This window comes from Peromyscus californicus, unplaced genomic scaffold (assembly GCF_007827085.1).
Source record: "Peromyscus californicus insignis strain IS unplaced genomic scaffold, ASM782708v3 Scaffold_5__1_contigs__length_169319896, whole genome shotgun sequence".
NCBI lineage: Eukaryota > Metazoa > Chordata > Mammalia > Rodentia > Cricetidae > Peromyscus > Peromyscus californicus.
Genome location: NW_026294573.1, coordinates 150,325,336 through 150,350,503, shown reverse-complemented (window position 1 = coordinate 150,350,503; position 25,168 = coordinate 150,325,336). Strand labels below are relative to the sequence as shown.

The window sequence follows — 25,168 nt, the reverse complement described above, 5'->3', positions numbered from 1 at the left end:
TCACAGAGATCCACCTGGCTCTGCCTCCCGAGTGCTGTGATTAAAGGCGTGTGCCACCACCGCCCGGCTGTGTATTGTTTTTTATAAACAGTATAGTTTTGGTTTTCATTTGGATCTATAACCTAATTTGAAATGTTTGTACATTAGAGGTAATAGTCAATGTCATTTTACCCTCAGTCATTTACTCAGCTGTTGAGCACTCTGTGGGAGGCCAGCTGGGAGACCAGCTCCCACATTTTACCTCCGGGTACTCTTGAGGACAGAGAGATAAGAGATTTAGATAGAAGGATAGAGGGGGAGAGAAACAGATAGAAACACAGGATAGCCTCAAGTGGGCCTGGATCCTTATCCACCAGCCCCTCCCCTCTCTTCTAAAGGGCTATTTATAGGAATGCCAAGGAGTGGAACAAAAGACCTCCCCCTAGCACAGCCAAGTATAGAACCTTCCAATCACCTAGAAACCATGCACATGGTCAAGCCATCCTCTAATGCAGCTCTGATGGGTAAAGCAAGCTCAGATCTCACTAGGAAACCTTTGTGGGCCTCCACAGCACTCTCTGTTCAAAGAGCATGCTTTATTAGTTGAAATGCATAGACACCTTTGTCAAAAAAAGAAATCAACTCTGTGGATCACATGGGCTCTATTCTCATTTGTGGATCTCTTTTTCTTTTAGTCCATTTGGGCTGTTGTAACAAGACACCACAGACTAGGCAGCTTATAAGTTACTTTTCTCAGTTCCAAAAGCTGGGAAATGTATTTCAAAGTGCTAGCAGATGCTCTATCTGCTATGAACTCACTTCTTGATTCATAGAATGTTTTTTTTTCCTGTGTGACCTCACAAGGTAGAATAAGTACGATAATTTTGGGGGGCTTCTTTGATCAAGGCGATAATCTCATTTAAGAAGACACCACCCGAGTGACCTCCCAGAAGCCCAGTTTCACAGTTCTACACAGGGCTCATTAGACAGGAAGGGTACAAACTTTCAAGTCCCAGGACTGCCATTTCTCCCAAACCAGCCACTGTAGCTGTGCTGTTCCATTTGAATCAAGTAATGTGACTTCCTTTGTTCAGTCCTTTGTTCCTTTCATAAGAATTTTTGACTGTTTGATTCTTTAAGTTTCTAAATTTTTAAATTTTAAAATTTCTTAACTTCTATACAAAAATAAATTTTCTTATTGAATTTACATGTCTATATTAGTACTATAAATATTTTTTCTTCACATGAGCATGATATAATTCTTTTAATTAGAGCCTCTTACATGTTCTCAGTTAGGTCTCTCATGCCTTTTGTTAAATGTTTTCTTATTTTATATATGTTTTTATTATTATGTCATCATAAATGGCATTTCTTAAGCCTTTCTCATCCAATTATTTATGGCTACATGTAGAGATACAATAGGTTTTTGTACTCAATAGCATTTTGTACAAAATTTTGTATGTTCTCTCCCTAATTTTAGTATCTTAAAAGTTTTAAAATGTGATTTTATTCATGTTTTTATAGTGAACAATCTAATGTCCAAACAGTTACTAATATTTTTTATTAGATTACAGTGAATTAGGTTTCATTATGGAAGTTTTTCAAGCAAAATTTGGTTTTGTTAGTTTTCCCCCCATCTTTTCCCTATCTCTCTTCCTCTTACATGCCTTTCCACCCCTAGTAACATTTTCTGTCTCTACCTAGTGTCTCCTAAACTGTTTTGTCCAGAAGGGCAGACTTAGTGGTCGATCCATCTTTTCATCTTCTGCAACAATTTAGCATTACACCCATTTCTACTCTTTCTCTCTTTTTCCTTTTCCTTTGTAGTTGTTGTTGAGATATTAGTGTAGCCTTGGCTGGCCTGGAATTCACCGTGTAGACCAGGCTGGCCTTGAACAAACAGGGGTCCACTTGCCTCTGCCTCCCGAACTGTTGGCAATACAGACATGCACCACCATACCTGGCAGAATTGTCTTTTGATTAAATCTAGATATTACATAGCTTTCTGATTATAAATTATTTTTAAAAATTAAGTTACTCCAAAGACCTTTATTTACAGTAGGTTCCAAACACTTGATAAGATTCAGAGGGGCTCCAAGAAATGCAGGATCGCTTGGCTCGGCCTGGGAGGAGGGGACTGGACCTACCTGGACTGAGTCTACCAGGTTGATCTCAGTCCGCAGGGGAGGCTTTGCCCTGGAGGAGGTGGGAATGGGGGGTGGGCTGGGGGGAAGGTGCGGGGGGCGGGAGGGGGGAAAACAAGGGAATCCGTGGCTGATATGTAGGACTGAACTGTATTGCAAAATAAAAATAAAAAAATTTAAAAAATGACACTTAAAAAATGACACTTTTACAATGGACTCTCTTTGTTCAGTGAGGTTGAGTCACACTCTTCATTTGTTTATTGTTTTAGGCTGAGGAATCTCACCTACCTAAGCATCAATCATAACCAGCTCACCACGATCCCTCCAGAGCTTTGCTCCCTTGTGCATCTTTCTGGATTGCATCTTAACTACAATCAGCTCACGTGCATCCCTGAAGAGATTAAGCTCTTGCAGAATCTTCGGCAGCTTTTTCTGGTTAGGAATAACATTGAAGTTTTACCAGAGGTAAAGAAAAAAGGGCCACTCATTTTGTTATTGTTGCTGTTGGCAAAGAACTCCTTTAACATGACGGGAAGTGGTTATATATCATTGTTCTTTTTAGCCTGCATTATAAATGATAAAGCACTTCCAAGTTCATTTGTTTTGATAAAGATGCATGAATCATTTCCTAATACATTATGAATTATGTGTATGTGTATGAATGTATATTTTCTGTTTATATTTGTGTTACATTCCTCTTAGGCTCTATTTTAATTTCTCTAAAGAGGTTTGGGGGATATGAAAAGAACCCTTTGAATAAGAGATGGACCTAGCCGGGTGGATATGAAAAGAACCCTTTGAATAAGAGATGGACCTAGCCGGGTGGTGGTGGTGCACGCCTTTAATCCCAGCACTCAGGAGGCAGAGGCAGGCGGATCTCTGTGAGTTCGAGGCCTGCCTGGGCTACAGAGTGAGTCCCAGGAAAGACACAAAGCTACACAGAGAAACCCTGTCTCCAAAAACAAAAAAAAAAAAACCCAGAAAACAAACAGAGAGAGAGAGAGAGAGAGAGAGAGAGAGAGAGAGAGAGAGAGAGAGAGAGAGAGGAGAGAGACCTAGCACTTCTGAAGTGTAGTCTTAACATAAAACTGTCACTGCTTTTGTGATAGTTGAAGTCAAAAAGTAGTCTCTGGATTTGAGTTTGTGTATGGATAAACAGATGAATGAACAGAAACAGCATGAGACAGCTTTGAGTTTTGTAGAGAAAGCTTCTTACTTTTAAAAGATTGCTTTCATGAAACTGATTCAATGGGTGGAAGTAGATACTGGGACAATTACTACTTAGAAATACATTTGAATCATACACTTATTAAATATAGATGGATATTTCTTGCTGTTACAGAAATAAGACCACTAGGTCTGTGAGCTGGTCATAATGACATCAGCATTTAAAAATCCAACAAAGAATTTCAGAATTCATAAAAGAGGGCATGCAGTTAAGAAATGGAGTGAGAATGCTAGCATATGGACTAATGTGTCACTTCCCAAAGCATTCTACTGAAAGCATAAGTCCAGCATATTCCTTTGTGGCTTTATGTGGTCCAAGATGCTCATGTACTGAGTGATTCATAACTTTAGTGTGATGGAACAGGAAGTGGCAACATTGTGAGGAAATTAGGTCATGAGAGTGGGTTCCTCATGAATGAAACTATCATCCTTATTAAAGAGGTTCCAAAATTAGGTATGCTAGTACACTCCTGCAATCCAGCACTCAAGACCAAAAACTCTGAAGCATCCTCAGTTACATGAGATGGAGGCCAGCCTGCTGGCGTACATAAGAATCTGTCTTAGGCAACCAAATGAAGCCAGACCAAATCGAACCAAAACAAAGCATCTTGAGAGACTTCATAGGGATAAAGGGTTCTTTCCATCAGGTGATGGCATAGCAAAAAGTTGGCAGTTTCCAACCTAGAAAAGAGCACATCATAGCCCTACTGTGCTGGCACCCTGACCTTAGTCTTTTTCATTCTGTACAGGTGAGAATACATTGCTATTGTTTGTAAGATTTGCAATCAGTGGTTTTCTGTTATAGAAGACCAACTTACCTCCCCTCCTGGAAATTTACAAAATATATTCTTATATTAAAAGTACAAGTCCTGAAGCCAAGCTTCTTAACTTTGTTAAAGTTTCCTGAAACAGTACCTTGGCATTTGCCTTGGTCTTAGTGGACAAATGAAACTTGTTAAAAATTTCAATGTGATTCCTGTTCTCCTTCGTCATGAAGAATGCCAACCTTTAGCTTGGTGCCTATTGTATAGTTTGGCTATATTTGCTTTTCTCTGTCTAGCCTCGCTTTCTTTTTGTTTTTATACAGGTGGTGTGCTACAGACTTGTCAATTCCCTCCCCTGAAAGTCTTTGAGCCTTGCTTAGTGTTGTCCTGTCCCACTACTCAGGTCATGTAGCCAAATCAGAATAGTCCTTCACACTGGACATTGTGATTTGCCAGTGATAGACATAAGACTTAAACTAGGTAAATGGGATAAGTTTGATTTTTTTTTTGAGGGGAGATAAATGTAGTCTTTCTCCCTGCAAAACAGGAAGAATGAAGATCCACATCTAGGGACTAGAGAGATGGCTCAGTGGTTCAGAGCACCTGATGCTCTTACAGAGGACCCAGGTTCAATTTCCAGCACACACATAGTAGTTCACAACCATCCATAACTCCATTTATAGGGGATCTGATACCCTTTTCTGGTCTGTGGATAGTAAACACACACACACACACACACACACACACACACACACACACACACATATATATGTGTGTGTGTATGTTCTAAATATATATATGTGTGTGTGTATGTTCTAAAAGAATTAAAAGAGAATTTTTATATATTGATATCTCCTTTGCCAGTCTTTTTTTTTTGTTGTTTTAATACTCTTCTTCTACAGGTTCTCCTCCTACAGTTCTATCTCAGTAACAATGTTCTCTTTATGGAATAATTTCTGTCCAAGTCTGTTTCTTGACCTGCATTTACAAAGATAGGAATCTAAAGTACATTCAGTACTGCAGACTCATCATCTATTCCCAGAGGATGTAACTTGTGTTAGCATGCAATTAAAGATGAAGACTATTGGATATGGCTAAGGAGATATACCATTTCCCTAGGGAGAAACTCTGCCACCAAAATAATAGCATTTCAGATACATTCCTACCATAATTGAAGTCATTTGATAAATTATACCCTTGTTTTTCAATTTAAAACATTTTTCATGTTTTTAGGTTTTAAAACTCTAGTTTTCATTTGCTTGTTAATAGAAATACTAGAAATAAGATGTCCTATAACAACCATGTGGCTACTGTGGTAATACACAGTTGCATTGACCATGTAGGTATAATCATGGGCTTTATTTCTTTTATGAGGAGAGGGTTGTGTTATCCTAGTATTAAGCAAAAGATAGATGTACTATAAATTCTGGTGAAATTATCATTACAGAAAATATTTCAGGATTATAGCTCTTTTCTGTTTCACAGGGTTCTACTTTGATAGTAGGTAGTGTCTAAGAGTCCTCACTGAATATTAGGTTGTTTGAGTTTAGTAACTCAGTTAATCCGCTTAATAATCACATTCATATATCATTTCTGTTTAGAAGAGGTGGAGAATTAAAATCCAAAAAGATGCTTAGGAACTGCCTGTGACTACACTAAATAAGAGTGAGACTTGGTTCAGACCTGGAGACAGTTAACTTAGAATATGGTGTGTTGCTCTGCAGTGCTCAGAAGAAGTGAGGATTTGTAGAGATTTGACATTCCGTAGAGATGTCCTTGGGAAAGACTGTCTTGATGGAGGGACACCTCAATCAACTCTGAACTAAAAGTTAATACTTACAATTTTATATTAAAAACTCTCTTTTGTCTTCTGACACAGGGACTTTGTCATCTTAAAAAACTAAGAATCCTGGACATAGCTGGAAATGTTATTCAGATATTTCCAGCAGGCGTAAGTACAGTCAATTTTTAAAAACAATTAAAAATCATTCTGTTTGTACTATTGGGAATAGAAAACACAAGCAGCCAGTAAAAGCTGTGGTAATTGGAGCCTTGATTTGTACAATGACTCAAAGATTTTCTTGGTTCTAGAATTTCAAAACCCATTCTTTCTCATCCTTTTCCTTGTGTTCTGTGCCTGCTGAGCTTGCTTGAGCTAAATGAATGCTGATTATTATCCTAAATATTTAATTTTTCAGTTACGATTAAATTCTTTGGTTATTACGTGCTGCTTTTGGTCACCTCTGATTTTTTGAAGAGATTTCCTTCCTGGACAAAGAATTTTATTCTATATAGTTAACCCAGAGGTGACCCTTTTGTTAGTTGTCTTTAAGCCATTAGCTATAAAAATGCAGGGAATTTTGACTTTGTTTTATTTCAAATAAAAGAGACAGTTCATTTTGGTAATTTCTAACTTTGGGTAAAGAAATAGCTGTTTTTCATATTGCATTTTTATATCCAAGTGAACATGCTGGAACATTTAAGGAAACAATTACAAGTCTATTAATCTAGAAAGTATTCAGTAAATACCTGTGGATCCATTATTTTTTTTTGATTGACTCAAAGTCTAGTTTTCAGACATTTTAATGTAACAAAAATAACATACTGAAAAGGATAAAAATATGAAATAGTGAGTTCAAAATGTGCTTTAGGAAAATACATGCAATATTCTGATTGTGGTAAAATATATATTATAAATGCCTTATCTTTTTTAAATTAATTTATTAGTTAATTGTTTTCTAGCCCAATCAGTTTCCCATCCATCCCTTCTCTCGTCTCAGTCCCTCTCCCGAACCTCCTCTCTCCCCCATCCACTCCTCTTCCTTTCTCTTCAGAAAAGGGAAGAAAGCCTTATCTTTTAATGGGGCACTATTGCCACAGTACTTTGATATGGTCCGTTACCACCACCTACCTCCAGAACTTATTCTGTTACCTTACCAACTGAAGGGTGTCATTAGACAAATTCCCAATTAGATAAATTTCTAATTCTCTTGTTAGCATCTACAACAGCATTTCAGAATGAGACATTTCTCTTTCTTTTGGAAACACCATTCTTCTTTCTGTCTCTATGAATTTGATTACTTTGTGCTTTCCACAGAGGCAGAATTAGCTGACATTTGTCCTTTTGTTTATTTAGCTTGTTTTATTTAGCACGGTGTCCCTCCAGTTCATCCCTGCTATAAAGAGTTGGGTTATCTTTTTTTCTTCTAGGCTGAATCACAGCTACTCACACCACATGTGTGTGTACAGTCTGCTTATCTATTCTGAGGATGGACACTTGGGGTGTTTCAGTCGCTTGCTTACTGTGAGCAGGGCTGCTGTGAATGTTGTATGAGCTTTCGTTCACTAAGTTCTGGTTTGTCCTTTCAATACTGAGTTATATAGTCCTTCCCTATACTCTTCTCTGTTGCTGTGTCACACTTCCTAACAGCAGTATCCTCAGAAGGAAGGGTTTGTTCTACTTCACAGTTCAAGGGTGTAGATCATCATGGTGGAGAAGCCATGGCCTCAGGAGGGTGAAGCAACTGCTCTTGTGTGTCCATAATTGAATGCTAGTGCTCAGCTTTCTCTCTTTGATGTATTCTGGCACCCAGCCCATGGAATGGTGCTGCCCATATTCAGAGTGGGTCTTCCCACCTCTATTAACTAAATAATCCCCCCAGGATCTCTACAGACTAACCCAGTCTAAGTAACCCTACACAGGCACGCCCCAAAGCTTGCTTTTTGGGTTATTCTAGAGCCTATAAATTGGTAATAAATGTTAACCACCACATCTCACATTTTATTTTTTAAAGATTTACTATATTATTAAAAATTTATGGTTTCAAATTATAGGAAAGACTTGGTAAAGACTCCATGATTTTCTTCATACTGTGGGTCTTGAGTCAACTCTGTGCAGTGTGATACAAGCCTAACTTCCAGAACACCCTTCCGGTGTCGCTTCTACCATGGTACCACTGTAGCACAGACCATTTAAAGGAATAATCCTTTTCAAGTCTACGTTGATGTTAGACTGTGAACTTCACTATCAGACAGATCTTGAATTTCAACTTAATATAATTTATTAAATGAACAAACCTAGATTATGTTTTTCAACTCCACTCAGCATCCACCTTGGTATTGCCGTTAATTCACAGCTTCTTCTAAAAAGAGACTCTATATCAATAATTTTGTTTAAACACCCTTGCTTCCAATAATTTTAGCATGCCTTTGATATTACATGTGCCAGATTCACTTTCAGAAATTTCTGTACACTCTCTGAAATAAGATGGTATGCAAAACTTGTCTGAGCTTTGTCCCCAATTATTTGCTTCAGAATTTTCAAAATGATTTTCCTTTCTAAATCAGTAATGATTTTCTACAAATTATTGGTGCAAAATCAGTTTTCCACATTAGAGAGATGGGGCAAACTGATGGAACACAAGGCAAGCATAGAGCTAAATCACTGGCTGTCATATAGTTCTAAGTGTTACAGAGTTCAGTTTCAAAGTGAGGCACGTGAACGTGACCAACAACGAAGACTGAGCAGTGTAAGCATGACGGATACGGACTGGGTTTGGAGTCATGTGTCCATTAGCTTAAATCCCTGAGTTCCTATTTACAAAACTATGATTTCAGACAAGTCGTTGAGTTGCCACTTAAAACCACTCACCTCATGAGCATATTAAGTTGGTAAATGATTATAAACTGTTTTATAGAGAGTGTCAAAAGAATAGAGATTACTTTGACAATGAATTATATGTGAAACATGGTAATATTGAAGTAGTGATAAATGAAGTTGGTAAAGATTATAAACTGTTTTATAGAGAGTGTCAAAAGAATAGAGATTACTTTGACAATGAATTAATTATATGTGAAACATGGTAATAGTGAAGTAGTGATTGATAATGCACAGTACAGCAATTATAGTGATCATTCACGATCTACAGGTGATAACAGGAAGCAGTAACTTTCTGAAGGGTGTGCTTTAAAACATGTTTTACTATAAAATATTGAAAGATAGGAAAAATGGAAGAGCAAAGTGAAAGTCATGTATCTGCTATTTTGAAGCACATTGAACTCCAACAATACGGGAATTGTATCTTGTAGAATAGATTTAAATAATTTATTTTACTGCTGTTCTTTAAAAGATAAGCTTCATTTGAGCTTTATGCTGTTTCATGCTCCAAAATGTGGTGTGCAACTTAGAAAATGCCGTTATTTTGCAGTAGTATATGATTTTTATTGAGGTAGCTTTTAAATATTTGAAGCTTTTTTTTAGATTTACCTATTTTATGTCTATGAGTGTTTTGCCTGCATGTCTCTCTCTGTGGACTGTGTGCGTATCTGGTGCCTTTGGAGGTCAGAAGAGGGTGTCAGATCCTCTAGAACTGGAGTTATGAAGATCTGTGAGAAGCCATGTGGGTGCTGGGAATTCATCCTGGGTCCTCTGTAAGAACAAGTGCTGTTAACTGCTGGTCTATCTCTCCAGTCCCTCACACTCCCAAAGCTGTTATTTTAAATCAGGCTTTATTATACAAATAAGAATGTTAACTAGAAACCTGATTACAAGTGTGTGCTGCTGTAACCTGCTTAGCATTTTTCTGGTTATAGAAGTAGTTTGGGACTGAGGATGTAGTACAGTTGGTAGGGTGCTCGTAGCATGCATGAAGCCTTGGTTTGATTCCCAGCACTTCCTAAACCTGTGTGTTGGAACATGCCTGTCATGCTAGTGGAGCTAGGACAATCAAACATTTGAGGTCATCCTCAGCTGCATAGTAAGCTTAGGCCAGCCTGGAATTTAGGAGATCTTGTCAAACAAAAGCCAAAAAAAAAAAAAAAAAAGTAAAGCAATAAGAGAAGCAATCATCATTTAAAAGGCATATACATACTCATATATATATATATATATATATATATATATATATATCAACAATTACTGAAAATAGAGGCTATGCATTTGAAAGAGAGCAAGAATGGTATATGGGAAGGTTTGGAGGAAGGGCAGGGAAGGGGAAAATGTTGTAATCATATTATAATCTCAAAAGATAAAACAAATAATTTTGAAAGGTATATAAGATCATAAATTACAAAGTGTAAGGTAACTTTAAGTTTATCTTCCAGTGACAATATGTTCTTTTCTTCTAGTATTTTTGACATATTCACTTTAGAATAAAATTGAAATTATATTTCATGAAAGAGTGTATCTTTTTAACATTATATATTTGAATACTTCCCTTCAAATACTATATTTAAGATAATTGATTTTAATCATTGGATCATTTTTATATACTTTTATTTATTGGAATAGATTGGAATGAGCAAGCCTCTGATTAAGGATTATCTGAAATTGGGTGTCTTTTATTTTAATCTTTCTTTGAGAGAGTGAGATTTCCAAAATGTGGCCCATGATGCACAGTGGACAACCTGTTGAACACTGGCAATTACGGTAATGGCTGGGTTAGTAGTTTCCTGTGCTTGCCATAACTTGGACTAAAGGTCACATGTCTCTTTTGTTTCTTCTTAGAAAGGTACAAGTCCTTAGACTTTTGTCCACCCTGATTCAGTATGACTTCATCCTAGCTAATTATATCTTCAAAACTCTGAGACATGCTGTTTCTGGGGTGGGTGATACTATTGGAACCAGTATACTTTTGTAGTGTAAAACTTATTGGTCTGTAACAGATCTGTCTTGTTCTTGTATAATATTAGCTGGATCAGCCTTAATATTATACATCCCAGGGGCTCAGGAGAGAGAACTACTAATGGCAAGGACTATTTTTGGGAAATAGACTCTCAGCACACGGAGCTCTATAGTCCACTTGCTTTAATTCCTCTGGCATAACATCCTATATACACAGCTTCACTTCTGTTCTCATGCCTAGCTCCTTTCTTGACTGATTTCTCTCTATACTTACCTATTGCTCCCTCTACATTCTATCTTAATTCTCTCGTCTTAATTCTGCCTCATCTAGGTCCTTTTCAGCTTGTTCCTACCCAGCTAGTATTTCCCCATCTGGCTCTTCCTCATCTTCCATCTCATTCCTCTAGTCCTCTCTTCTAGCCCTCCAATCTAGTTCTTCCCCATCTCAGTTTGTTCCTCTCAAGTTCTTACCCATCTAGTTCTTCCATTCTCTTTTCTCTTCTCTGTGCTGTTCTTTCCTCCTCTACCTGCCTTTCTTTCCCTGGGCATGTGGTTCCCTGCCTCCTCAGGAATGTTGTTTTATCTCTCACCTTGATATGTAAGAACCTCTTTTGTTCTCAGTCAAGTGCTCTGGAGAACCACTAGGCCTCCTCAAGGCCAGGGAATGGTCTGAGCTTCATTAGCACAGGAAACAAAGCTAGGCATCTCCCACCAGCTTGTCTCCTAAGCTCAGCAGGGCAGTTAGTAACTTAGTAGGTTCAGCAGGTCTGGGGAGCTGAACTGTTTACCAATTGGACTGGGCACTCAAGGATTTCATAGCAGAAGACAGCTGGAATATTAAAGGTTGGGTAACACCAAATATTCATAATAAATGGCTTTGCCTTTTGACAGACCTTTGGCCGGTCAAAGTTCAGCTTTAATACACAGCTGAATCTCTATGATATATTCTTGAGACCCGCAAGATCCTGTGTGAAGAGAGTTTAGTTCAGCTAACCTTTGTTGAGTGTCTCTGAAATTCCTCTCATCAGAGGGTTCCCAGCACCCATGTTAGGCAACTCTGATGTCACTGGTCTCTGGCAGCCTCTGTACTAGTATACACATAATTAAAAATAAAATCTTTTTTGAACTGATTTTCTTTATTGATTGATTATTTTAAATTTACTTAGTGTTTGTACATGAGCCACCCCACATGTGTGAAGGCAGGGACAACTTTTGGGAGTTGCTGCTCTCTTTCAACTGTGTGGGTTCCTAGGATCTAATTCAAGTCATCAGACTTGGCAAGTGAATGTGTTACTCACTGAGCAATTTTGCTGGCCCCCTCAGAATAAAATAAATCTTAAAATGGAATTTCCCACTTTCATAAAGTTTTAGGGAGACAAATGAACAATGATGGATATTGTTTGTGTAGAATTTGGATTTCATGTTGGGTCTTGGAGAGCTCATAAAAGCAAGAAATATAGACATTTAAAGATAGAAACATTGAAGAAGTGGACATTAGTTTGAAAAGAGAAAGGGGGCCAAGTAGGTAGTAATTTATTACAACTTCAAAATAATGAAGGAAAAAAGTGGCCAGATGCACTTAAAACTTTTGAGAATGGGGGAGGAAAAAAAAATTGTTGTCACCTGCTACTGATAACTTTGGATAGGGTATCAATGGGATTGGTAAGAGGCAAGAGCTCCCAATATCTCTTTCCATATTCTAAAAGAAATAGAAAACCCTGTCTCTAAAGCAGTTGTAGTTCAGTCCTTTCAATGGGGAGAAAAGTGAAATCTTGAGATTTTTATTTCTTTTGAAATAATTTTACAAGACCCTTTTTATATGCATCTTCTTTCTCTAGCTCCTTTTCCTCCCAAACTGCAGTATGTTAATCAAAAGATGCAGGAGGCATCGTGAGGTCTGTCATGATGTGAATTTTAGAACAAAATCTCATCTGCTGAACATTGAAGAACCAGCAGGAAGCTTCATTAGCTTCATTCATCACTCTTCTCAAGCTTCATTAAAAATTCTTCTACTCATCTGAAATATCATGACACTTCAGACAAAGAAATAACAGGAAAAGTTAATTCTCTCCATCAATACTTTAGAGTTGTTTAGTAATTTACAAGTATTTGTAGCAATTTTTCATGTACTAAAATCTGATGTGTGCCAGGCAGTGGTGCGGCACATGCCTTTAATCCCAGCACTTTGGAGGTAGAGGCAGGTTAATCTCTGAGTTCAAGGCCAGCCTGGTCTACAGAGCAAGTTTCAGGGCAGCCATGGCTACATGGGGAAACCTTGTCTCAAAAAACAAAAACCAAAACCAAACAAACAAACAAATCTGATGTTGCATAATCCCCTGCAGAAGCAGACTGGGCATCATATCTATTTAGAACTAAATGTGTTGAGAGTCTAGAGAAGTAATTAGCTAGTAGAAATTTCACTTCAGTTTGATCACACAGTAGAATAAATAGCCATAAATAGTCCAAGTATAATTTTTCTTATGTCAGTGCTATATATAGCTTGCAGCTTTTCCCTCTCTCCCTTCTTCTCCCTCCCCCCTCTCCCTCTCCCCACATATATATTAAAATATGTGCCTGAAAACCTTGGGAAAATAAAAATTCTGAAAATTCTTAACCCTGACACAAACTGTTTATGGAAGCTACAGATCTGAATGAACATTAAGTTAAGAATTTGAAATTGAAAGCAAGCAGCAGCTGTGGGAAGTATTAGCTAAGACTTCATCTTCTTAAGCACTTTTCCTGAGGGTCTACTCTTAGCCAAGCAAGACTAAAACTTTGGATAGTTCGTTAAAACCCAGAATGCTGGGCTCCACTCTGAGAGTTTCTGAGTCAGAAGGCTGTGGAGCCCAAGAATGTTCATTTTGTTCAGTTCTCAGGTGGTGCTGATGCTCCAAGTGTGGGGAGCATACTTGGAAAACCACAGGCCTGAAGCATACGGTCCTGGTGGATCTAGACCTTACAGTCAAGACGTTGCCAAAAGCACAGGCTCCGACAGTCTTAGCACAGAGCCTCTGAAAAGCCTGTTCTTTGTCTTAGCAATGATAAACAGGGAGCATCACTGTTATGTTACACAAACAAAACATTTTCCTTCCACTTGGAGTTCTGATTCTGAGGATTTCACTGTGTCCTCCAGTCAAAGGATACTGAAAGAGCACTCTGAACAATACAGTTTCTGTATATGCTGAAAATGCTTCACCTAGAAACTAGGCTTGCGGTTTGTGAACATAAAGAATATGTGGAAACTGAGATTTGTATGTTGGCCATTGGAGCTGACCTTATTCCCCTCAGCTACATTGTAAATACATGTAAATACTTACATGTTACTGGTAAAATATGGATAGCCACATATTTTTTTTACCCAATCTAAAAATAGGCTAGGGATTTTAGCATGTGAATTGAACACTAGATTACTTTGGAGAAACTTTGGGAAGACCAAATCTTTACCATGTTATTTTTTAATAGCTTGAGTTTTATCTTTTTTAAAAAAATTCTCATTTATGTTAACTGAATGCAATTTGGAAATGCAAGATTTATCTGAAACATTTATGTTACTGAAAGTTTTCTTGTGCCTGCCTGGCTCCCACGGTCCCACAGTCCCACAGCTGCTCAGACCCAAATGAACACACAGAGGCTTAATATTAATTAAAATTGCTCGGCCATTAGCTCATGCCTACCACTGACTAGCTGTTACATTTAAACTCAGCCCATTTCTGTTAATCTATATGTTGCCACGTGTTCTGTGGCTTTACCTGTGTGCCTTTACATGCTGCTCCCTGGACGGTAGGCTGGCATCTACTGACTGAACCTTCTTGTTCCCACAATTCTCCTTGTCTGCTTATCCTGCCTGTACTTCCTGCCTAGCTACTGGCCACTCAGCATTTTATTTATCACCCAATCAGAGCAACACATTCACAGCATACAGAGTGATATCCACAGCACATTTATATGGATACAGGTCAATGTGACAGCATGTGAGAAAGTTCTTTGCTAAGAGTAGACACTCAAGAAATGTGCTTAAGAAGATGGAGTCATAGCTTATACGTCCCACAGCTGCTGCTTGCTTTCAGTTTCAAATTTTTGACTTAATGTTCATTCATATCTGTAACTTTCATAAGCAATTTGTATCAGGGTTAGGAATTTTCACAACTTGTATTTTCCCAAGGTTTTCAGGCACATGTTTTAATATTTGTGTGTATGGGGGAGATGGGAAGGGAGGAAGGGAGGGGGGCGAGAAAAGTTGCAGGCTATAGCATTGACATGAGAAAAATTATGATTGGACTATTTATGGCTGATACATTATAGTTACAGTACCTCTTCCATTTCATCAATGCTCCTTGGTCTCCTTTGAGAATTCTTTATTGTTATAAATCAAATTTGAGGATGGCAAAAGTATTTTCTTCTTTACAGTATAAAAAACATAGTGGTGGGCGTAGGGTGGGATATCTATTTTCTCAGAAATACAAATCATGTGAAGAGTGAAGAGATTTGAACCCACTGTTCCCAAACATAGTTTTTTTTTTCCTCTAGCTTAACAGTTATAAGTATTGTGATCTCAGGCAGTATCTCTGGTTAACTCTAATATTCATCTTTTTCCCCCTTTATGTATTGTGGGATATTAATAACTCCTGTATCATAGGAAAGTGCCTGGCATACAGTTGGTAGTCAGCAAAGAATAGAAACAGTGGATAATTGAGATACTATATAGAAAACCTTTATTAGTGTACTGGCATATCCTGCACAGTAAATATTTTTTGTTTTGTTTTGTTTTTTTTGTTTTGGGGTACTGGCTGGTTGACCCCAGGTCTTCATGCCTACAGGGCAAGTACTGTGCTCTACTAGTGAGACTCATTTTCTTTTCAGGATTTCTTTTAAGGATTGATTTGACTTGTCTGTCACTTACTTCACCCCATATTTAGGGATGTGTTTGCAGACTTTCAAAAACATATGATTAAATTCTGGGTTGTAGCTTGGTGACGGAGAGCTTGCCTAACAAATCCAGGGCCCCAGGTTCAATCACCAGTAGTACAGTGACAATAAAAACTCAAATGATTCCAATTTACATCTGTTAGGTTCTTCACTGATCTGTACCCAAGGGGTATAAGGTACACCTCAGCGGCACACACCACATCCTAGTCTCCATGACTGATGCCTGAATAACTATGTCCTCTGAAGATACATGTGCATTCTTCTGGTCTAATCTGGCTCTGTAATAAAATAGAAACAATAAACTATGCCTCTGAAAGAGCCCCATTCTCAGGATCTTGACCTCTAGTTATATTGGTTTCTGTAAGTCACTTTCCACTCTCCAGCAGAACACTAGATTTCTAATTGCCAGACTTTCTGAAAATAGGGCCCTATGGCACTGAACTCCATTTCCTTAGACATTTCTCAGACTGTTAGGAACTAGTTATCTCGATGTCCTTTTGTGTTTTCAAAAGTGACTTCTCTACCTGACAGCCAGTACTGACTGGTTTTGGTCTGCTCCAGTCTGGGAGAAGTTGGGTTGTCCCAGACCCTAGATTCTGGCTTGATTGCTAGATCTTGATGATTATTTACTTGAATCTCCACCCGGTGCCTGTCTGATTCATGAAGCATTTAGGCTTCCAACATCTTTAGTTATTTGATACTTTTGTGCTTATACAGAGTAAAGAAATCCACCTTATTAATTAATGAATTTGTGTATTGTGTGCACATGTGTGCGTTTGTACCCCTGTGCATGTGTGTGTGTAGAGGCCAGAGGTTGAAGTCAGATGTCTTCCTCTATGATTCCAACTTTATGTATTGAGTCAAGGTGTGTCATCTAAACTGAGAGCTCACACAAATTTGGCTAGTCTAGCCAGCCAGCCAGCATGCTCTAAAGAGCCCTGGTCTCCACCTTCTACATGGTGATATTACAGGTAGGCTTATATGTGGTGCTCCATATCCTAACTCTGATTCTCACCCTTGTGCTACAAGTTCTTTACCTGCTGAGCCATCTCCAACATTCCCCTCCATTTTATTTTTGAGTCATTTTTATCATTTCAAAATGAGCTTACATGCCTTCAATAGAGTAATTTCATTATATGACCAGTTATAAACAAATATGTTCATGTACACACATGCATTTCTAGTAAGACCATTTAATTTTAGTTTATAAGAAACTGTGAACTGGAGTGCTTGGAGAATGGCTGTTATATTACAATTTTTCCATGTCCATGATCAAACGTGTCTTTAAGTAGTCTAAAAAGCATAACTGAGTTATGGGAAAGAGACTCATTCAGAGAGTAAATTGTTTACTGCTTATCCAAAGTCCTATCTGAAGCTTAAAAACGTTTTCAAAAAAGGTTTAAAAAATAGCCTTAGTACATAAAAAAGAAATCTTCATAAGGTTGTAGTCAGGAATGCCTCCTGCTGTGCCTGTGATGTGGCCGTTTGCATGGCGGCCTCCAGTTTGCCCTGGGCTGAGAGATACCTCGGTCATGCTCCTGTCCTCCGGCTATCTGTCTCTCTGCAACAGCAGCTTCAGGGATACATTTGGTATCTGGCTTCCATTCTGAGAGTTTATTTACTTATTTTTGCCTCTTTATATATTAAAGAAAGCTATATCCGGTCCTTGAATGTCTCTAAGTGCCCTTCTAAAATTTGGCTTTAATTTGAAAATAACATATTTTTCTTGGGTTGTTAATGCTCTCTCCCATGGCTGAATTTATTAGGAGATATACATTTAAAACAACATTCTGTGACCTTTGAAAAAAATGGGACATGAGCCAATGCTTTACTAGAGCAAAGCCCTTGTGGGATCTGGTTTTATGTGAGTGATGTAAGCTTAGCTAAGTGATGTAAGACTCGTGAGTTCCAAAGCTTGACTGGATGCTTTCCTGTCACTGCTTTTATGAGGCTGAGCTCATGTTCTGCTGTTCCTTGTGTGGGGGTGGGTGAAGAGGAGTGTGCTGAATTACATGCTGTTGCTCCTTTTACTATTCCAATTCTAAACTTTCATGAGATAGCCTTTTTGAGATGAAAGCATAGAGAAAATTTACAAAACATTACTCTGGAGGCAATGACCATTTTGTTAAAACTCAGGTTTAAACATTGAGTGCCCAATTAAATTTGGTGGTATAACTTTTTTTTTCTTTGCTTTAGCTAAGCTTAATAATTTTGGTTCTGACCTTTTATATCTGTATGTTATTTTATTGGAATTAAAGACAGGCTGGTACTGGGTGCCTATAAAATGGAAATCTGTGAACAGAACATGGTGGTTGAAGGGCCATGTTTATCTACCAGTAGTTAAACTCTTTAGAATTTGAGTTTTCTCACTAGGTTGTAATAATCTGACTCAGGAGAGTAAAAAGATGTCTTGATTATCTCCCGAAATGGAGATTCCAGCATTTAGATAACTACTATCTCCTTGTTCAGGGATGAAGATGGGGCCATCTACTTAGAAAATCAGAGCTGCTTTTTTTGCGTTGCCATAAAAGTGAAATTTGATGATTGAAAATCAGGATCAGTATGCTTTGGGAACTAACCCTGATCATAAATAAGAAGTATTTTAAAGAGAGGCTCTGGGACCTGGAGGTGTCCAGTGAAAGGAAAAGTACTAGCTCAGGACCTACAAGATCAAGTGCTCAGCACAAAGGAGATTTATTTGCCCCAGAGGGACAGAGGGCGGGGAATCAGAGACAAAGACAGGAGACAGAGGATGAGGGAGAAGGGAAAAAGAACATGGGGCGGGGGTCGATACTTGTCCTGGAGGGACAAAGGACTGCCTCTGGATAGAGGCACATAGGAAAATGGCAGTTTATAATGGTATAGGGGAAAACCGAATTAGGATGAGGGGTTCACTTTTAATTGGGCATGTTAATTAGTTGAGCCAAAGGGGGCTTTTGATTGCTGGACTTCAGTAGTCAGCCTCAGGAAGAGGGATTGGCCAAATAAGGGAACAGACCTTGGTGGCCAGCTTTAGGAATGTAGTGTAATGGTTTTTAGCAAACAGAGGGCATCAGGGAGAAGGGCAAGGCCTGCCAGAGCCATGCTCACTATGCTCGAGCTGGTCAGAGTCCCTTCATTTAGCTCAGTTATAAAGTGCTTTCCTCATATTAAATGTCCCTGGGTTTGATCCCCAGCACAGCACACAATAAGGAAACAAAATCCTGCAAAGAAAAGCTCTGCTTCAGATCCAGCAGGTGGTTCTCCTGAACCCTTATTGCTCTTCCTTAGGTGGTGAACTCTCTCTACCTGTCTGCCTGCACCTCCTCAGAAAAACCCTGAATGAGTCAAAGCATAGTTTAATCTCTTCAATGATGTGTTTCCAACACCTAGAACAGTCCCTGGCACAGAGCAGACAATCAATAAAACCTGGCGGGAGATAATTTTGTTTGCACAAATAGAGGAATTGTACCGTTGGCATCTTGGGCTAGAGGCCAGAGGCTCAACATTTTGTAGAACATCGGACAGTCCCCCAAAATGTTATCTGGCTGGACTGTCCATGTTGAAGTTGAGAAGTCCTGGTTGAAAGGATTTGTGATTTACTTATTCATTTCTGTTGTCCAAACTTTCATCTTTTATGAAATCTATGTTTTATAAACGGTGTGATTGTCAGATAGATTCCAGAGTTCAAAAGAATAACCAATGATGATTGATCAGATTCTCATGTCTCAGCCTCACGCTCACACATCTTGAGTCACAGACATAACACTAGATTTTTCTGCTGTTCCCACCACTGTATTAGTTTTGTTTTGGTTCATGTTTGCATGATGTGCTTGTTTTCACTCTTCTCAAGCTTTCTAAGCCCATGCAACTTACACACATATTGTGTATATTATATAATTCCATCTTTGAAACAACCAATATGAAAACCCATCTTTTAAGTTGTAGCATTTAATTTACCTTAATGTATTGTTGAATAATTTGGGCTTAATCAGTGTCTTACTATGGATTTCTACTTCCTCTGCACTCTTTTCTCACTTTTCTTTGTTTCTTTTTTAAAATCTGAAGATTTTTATAATTCCATTTTGACAATTTTAATAAAAACTTTAATACAATTTTACTGTTATAACTGATTAAACATTAAGAATTTGCTTGCTTTATGGGGATTATTAATTTACACTTCTTGGGAGTGTAAGAACCTCGAGTTTGTTTTCCTGCCCTCATTTCAGAATGTTTTGTTATGAATCCTAACTGCTTCTGTACCTCCCAGGCTTTACTACTTTGTTACTGTTAGTTATATGGCGGCGCTCTTACCCTGTGAGGAAATGTCACAAAACATGACAGAATCCACTAACAAGAGTTTTATTAAGATAAGAGAGAGAGACAGGTGTGCTCAGGCCTACGGAAGGACACGTGCATGAAGAGGGAAGCTGGGAATATGGCGCCGGCTTATGAAGGCTGGGTCATGCACGCATACACAGGTTCATGTGGCTACGCCACGCAAGCATGTAGATCACATGGTTGCGTTGTGCGCTTTACGCAGCCATGCAAAGCTATGGAGTCCTGGTCACGCAAGACATTTTGAACCGGAAATAGCTATTTTGACCCGGAACTAACTGGCTAGGTGGAAGTGTCTAGGTCTGCCAGGCTTGCGCAATCATGCCCAACTGTGGGGGTGTGTTGTGAATCTATCAGTTACACAAATACGTAGAATTCCTTCTGATTTCATTGCTACCATTTCTTCCCTGATCTCTGGTCTTTGAGAGAATCCTATTTACCTCCTGCTCAAAATATCTTCTTGTCTTTCCTTTGCAATGAGTTTACATCATCCCAGCTTTAACTTCCATCCTGGATTTACTCTTGAATAATTTTGACTGTGTGTAGGATCCAAATTAGCATGCTGGCTTTCACCCTCTTCAGCATTTCACATTTTCGCTGCTGTTTGCTGGCTTTCATTGCTGCTCTGAGAGGCTGTTTGCTTGGCCCAGGTTCAAAGCATGGGCGTGCTGCTTCTCCTCAGGAGCAAAGCACACCTGCTTTTCTTTTCCTGACCACTTCTAAGATTTTTCTCATAGTTTTATTATTAATTTCTATTATGATGTTTCTATCTGTTTATTTCATTCTATTTTTCCTGTCTGGAATTTATTAGGCTGCTTAAATGTGTGGATGGATGTTGTGCTAGTTACATTTTATCAACTTGATACAAACTAGAGTCATCCAGGAAGAGGGAATGTCAATTGAGGAGATGTCTCTATCACATTGTACTGACCCATAGGCAAGTCTGTGGGGGCATTTTCTTGATTGCTATAGGAGGACCCCAAACACTGTAGGCAGCGCCATCTCTGGACAGGTGGCGCTGGGTTGCATAAGGTTATGGAGAGTGAGCCAGTAAGCAGTGTGCTGTCTCTAGGTCTTATAGCTTCTACAGCGGCTTCCCTTGATGATGGACTATGACCTGCAGCCAAATGAGCCCTTTCCTACCCCAGCTGCTTTTGGTCATGGTATTTATCAAAGCAAAGAAATCCAACTAGAAAAATATGCTTTTCATTATTCTGAAAAGTTCTTAGTCATTTTCTTTCCAATATAGTTTTTTCTCTTTTCTCCTCCTGTAATTTAATTTCACATATCTTATAACTTTTCATTGTTTCTACTTTGCATCTTATCCCCATTCTGTGTTTCATTCTTTTCCACTTTGTGTTTCATTCTACATTTTTCTCATATTTTTATAATTCTATAATTATAAGTGTTCTTATTTTATAAGTGTTAATTATAAGTTTCATTGCCTAAGGATTATCAAGAAAACTCTATGTTTGTGGGACTGGATGGTCTATTTTTATTATTTGATTAAAAACATGCATACTGATTAGTTTTTTTGACAAGTTGACATAAGCTGGAGTCAACTAGGATGAGGAAATGTCAGTTGAGAAATCCCCTCCATCAAAAGTTTGCATGCTAGTAATTATAACTAGGTTAGGCCGTAGGCAGTTCTTCCTGTGACTCCCTGGAGAAGTGAAGGGATAGGTAGTTTGCAGGGTCTGGGAAAGGTGTGGCACAGTCTGGCAGTGTTCTCTGGAGAACTCTGCTCGGTCTACCTCCAGCGTCCAGGGTCCAGGAACCAAGAGAGCCAGTGCATCTGGATCTCGGGTCTTCAGCATCCACTCTCAGCCCCGCCTTGTAGGCGTGACCGTTACCGAAGCCTCAGTGGGGGTTGGAACTTCCAGGTCAAAGCTGGAATGGCTACCCACTACAGAGGCATCTCATATAGGGCTGAATGTATAAAGATCTCTCCTTCTCTGTGTGTCTGGCTGTCGGTCTCTGTATTTATTACCATCTGTTTTAAGAGGCAGCTTCTCTGATGATGGCTGAGCAAGGCCTGGTCAATGAGTATAGGGAATGTCATTAGGAATCATTTTGTCATAACATTTCATTTTCATTTTTTAGAGCAGTATTATTTGGTTTTACCCTAGGTCCCTGGGCTATCTAGTCTCAGGTTCTTGGTCATCCAAGCAGTGTTGGATATGTTTTCCATCCTGTAGAGTGGGTCTCCAGTCAAGTCAGACAGTAGTTGGTTACTCCCATAAATTTTGTACCACCATTGCACTAGCAGCATATCATGCAGGTAGGCACCATTGTAGACCAAGGGTTTGTGACTGGGCTGGTGTTAATGTTGCTTCTTTGACAGTGTGCAGACTACCTTGTACAAAAGACACTGGCACATAGGGGTCAAAGGCTCTACGTAGGCTCAGGCTCAACTTCTTGTTCAGTAAGTTGTGTAGGTATTGTCTTCAGCAATGGGGCCTTACTGTCAGGTTATGGAGAACAACCTTTAGCCTTGGCAACAGCTAGATTGTTTGGGGGTTCTCATGAAACCCCTTTGGCCAACAACTCAATTAGATGCAACCCATCCTGGTACTAGAAGCTTCATTTGGTGAAGAGAGATATCTAGTTGGGCCTCTGTCTCTCCTATTATTTGGCAATTTCATTTAGATCCTCTTCATATATGTATCTATTTTAGGAAGCTCCTACTGTATTGAGTTTCCATACTACCCTCAAATGGCATTAATTTTAGCTGTGTCTACCCATATTCCCTCCATCATCTCCTTCTCCTCTCTCACCCTGACCCTCCTTTTCCAGGTCCCCTCCCTGGTCTGTCCATGACTGTGTATTCTATTTCCCTTTCCTAATGAGATCAATCCCCACTTTTCGAGTCCCTTACTTTATACCTAACATCTATGAATTGTATCTTGGTTATCATTTACTCAACAGCTAATATCCACGTATAAGTGAATACACACTATATTTGTCTTTCTGGGTTTGAGTTACCTCACTCAGGATGATTTCTTTCTAGTTCTATCCATTTACCTGCAAATTTCGTGATAGCATTTTTTTTAACAGCTAAGTACTGTTCCATTATGTAAATGTACAACATTTTCTTTATCCATTCATCTGTTGAGGAACATCTCTAGGTTGTTTCCAATTTCTGGCTATTATGAATAGAGCAGTAGTGAATATGGTTGAGCAAGAGTCTCTGTGGCAGGATTAAGTGATCTTTGTATGTATGCCCAAGAGTGATATAGCTGTATTTTGAGGTAGATTGATTCCCATCTTCCTGCAGCACTGCCATATTGATTTCCATAATGTCTTTACCAGTTTGCATTCCCACCAGCAATAAATAAACGTTCTCCTTAATCCACATCCTTGCCAGCATGAGCTGTCACTTGTTATATATGATCCTAGTCTTTCTGATGGGTATAAAATGAAATCTCAGAGTAGTTTTGATTTGCATTTCCCTGATGACTTGCGATGTGAATACTAATTTAAGTGTTTCTCAGCCAATTTTGTTTCCTCTTTTGAGAATTCTCTGGTTAGATCTTTACCTCATTTTTAAATTGGGTTATTTGTTCTCATGATATCTAGCTTCTTGAGTTTTATATATATTGGTCATTAGCCTTCTATCAGATGTGGAGTTAGTAGACATCTTTTCCTATTTTGTTGGCTGCTGCATTGAATGATGTTGTCCTTTGCCTTACAGAAGCTTTTCAGTTTCTTGAGGTCCCATTTATTGTTCTTAGTGCCTGTGCTAATGGTGTTCTGTTCAGAAAGTCTTTTTTTGTTGTTGTTTTTTTGAGACAGGGTTTCCCTGTGTAGTTTTGGTGCCTGTCCTGGATCTCGCTCTGTAGACCAGACTGGCCTCGAATTCACAGAGATCTGCCTGGCTCTGCCTCCCAAGTGCTGGGATTAAAGGTGTGCACCACCACCGCCTCGCCAGAAAGTCTTTCTTGTGTCAATGAGTTCAAGGCTATTCCCCATTTGCTCTGCTGTCAGATTCAGTATATCTGATTTTTATGCTGATGTCTTTGATCCATTTGGAATGAATTTTGTGCGGTGTGATAAATATGGATTTATTTGGGTTAATCTACATGCAGCAATCCTGTTTGACTACTACCCAAGATGCTGTACCTTTTTTTCAGTATGTATTTCTGGCTTCTTTATCAAAATTTAGGTGTCCATAAGTATGTGAATATACCAGCGTCTTTGATTTGATTTCACTGATTGACATGTCTCTTTTTAAAGTTTTTAGTTTTTCCCCATACCATGCTGCTTTTATTACTATAGCACTGTAGTACAATTTGAGATCAGGGATGGTGATACCACTAGCAGGTTTTTTTTTTTTTTTTAAGCTGAGGATCGAACCCAGGGCCTTGTGCTTGCTAGGCAAGTGCTCTACCACTGAGCTAAATCCCCAACCCCCCCTTTTTTAAAAATTATTATTCAGGAGTGTTTTAGCTATTTGTTTTTCTTTCTTTCTTTTTTTTTTTTTTTTTTGGTTTTTCGAGACAGGGTTTCTCTGTGTAGCTTTGCGCCTTTCCTGGGACTCACTTGGTAGCCCAGGCTGGCCTCGAACTCACAGAGATCCGCCTGGCTCTGCCTCCCGAGTGCTGGGATTAAAGGCGTGCGCCACCACCGCCCGGCCTGTTTTTCTTTTTTGTGTGTGTTTCCATATGAAGCTGTATATTCTCCTTTTAAGATCTGTAAGGAATTGTGTTGGAATTTTGATGGGATTGCATTGAATCTACAGATTGCTTTTGGTAGGATGACCATTTTTACTAACCCTACCAATCAATGAGCATAGGCGATTCTTCCATCTTCTGATGTCTTCTTTAATTTCTTTCTTCAGTGTCTTAATGATTTTATCACATAAGTCTTTCACTTGCTTGGTTAGTTACCCCAACATATTTTATATTATTTGAGGCTATTGTGAAAGGTGCTGTTTGTCTTTTGTGTATAGGAAGGGTATCAGTATTTGTGAATTAATTTTGTATTCATCTACTTTCCTGAATGTGTTTATCAGCTGTAGGAGTTTTCTGGTAAAATTTCTAGGGTCACTTATGTATACTATTATAATGTCTGCAAATTATGATACTTTGACTTCTTTCTCTCCAGTTTGTATCCACTTGATCTCCTTTGATTGTCTTATTGCTCTAACAATACTGCGTTCTTCAAGTACTGCATTCAATAATCATGGA

The 25,168-nt window shown here is 38.7% G+C and overlaps 1 protein-coding gene across 1 annotated transcript in view; it reads left to right on the top strand.

The window, feature by feature from the left end:
* Positions 1–25,168, top strand: part of Lrrc69 (leucine rich repeat containing 69) — a 98,533-nt gene that overhangs the window by 18,930 nt on the left and 54,435 nt on the right. Inside the window, exons 4-5 of the mRNA XM_052717923.1 lie at positions 2,393–2,588; positions 5,994–6,065. Of these exons, the coding sequence (XP_052573883.1) occupies positions 2,393–2,588; positions 5,994–6,065 (268 nt within the window). The remainder of the gene's footprint in view (positions 1–2,392; positions 2,589–5,993; positions 6,066–25,168) is intronic.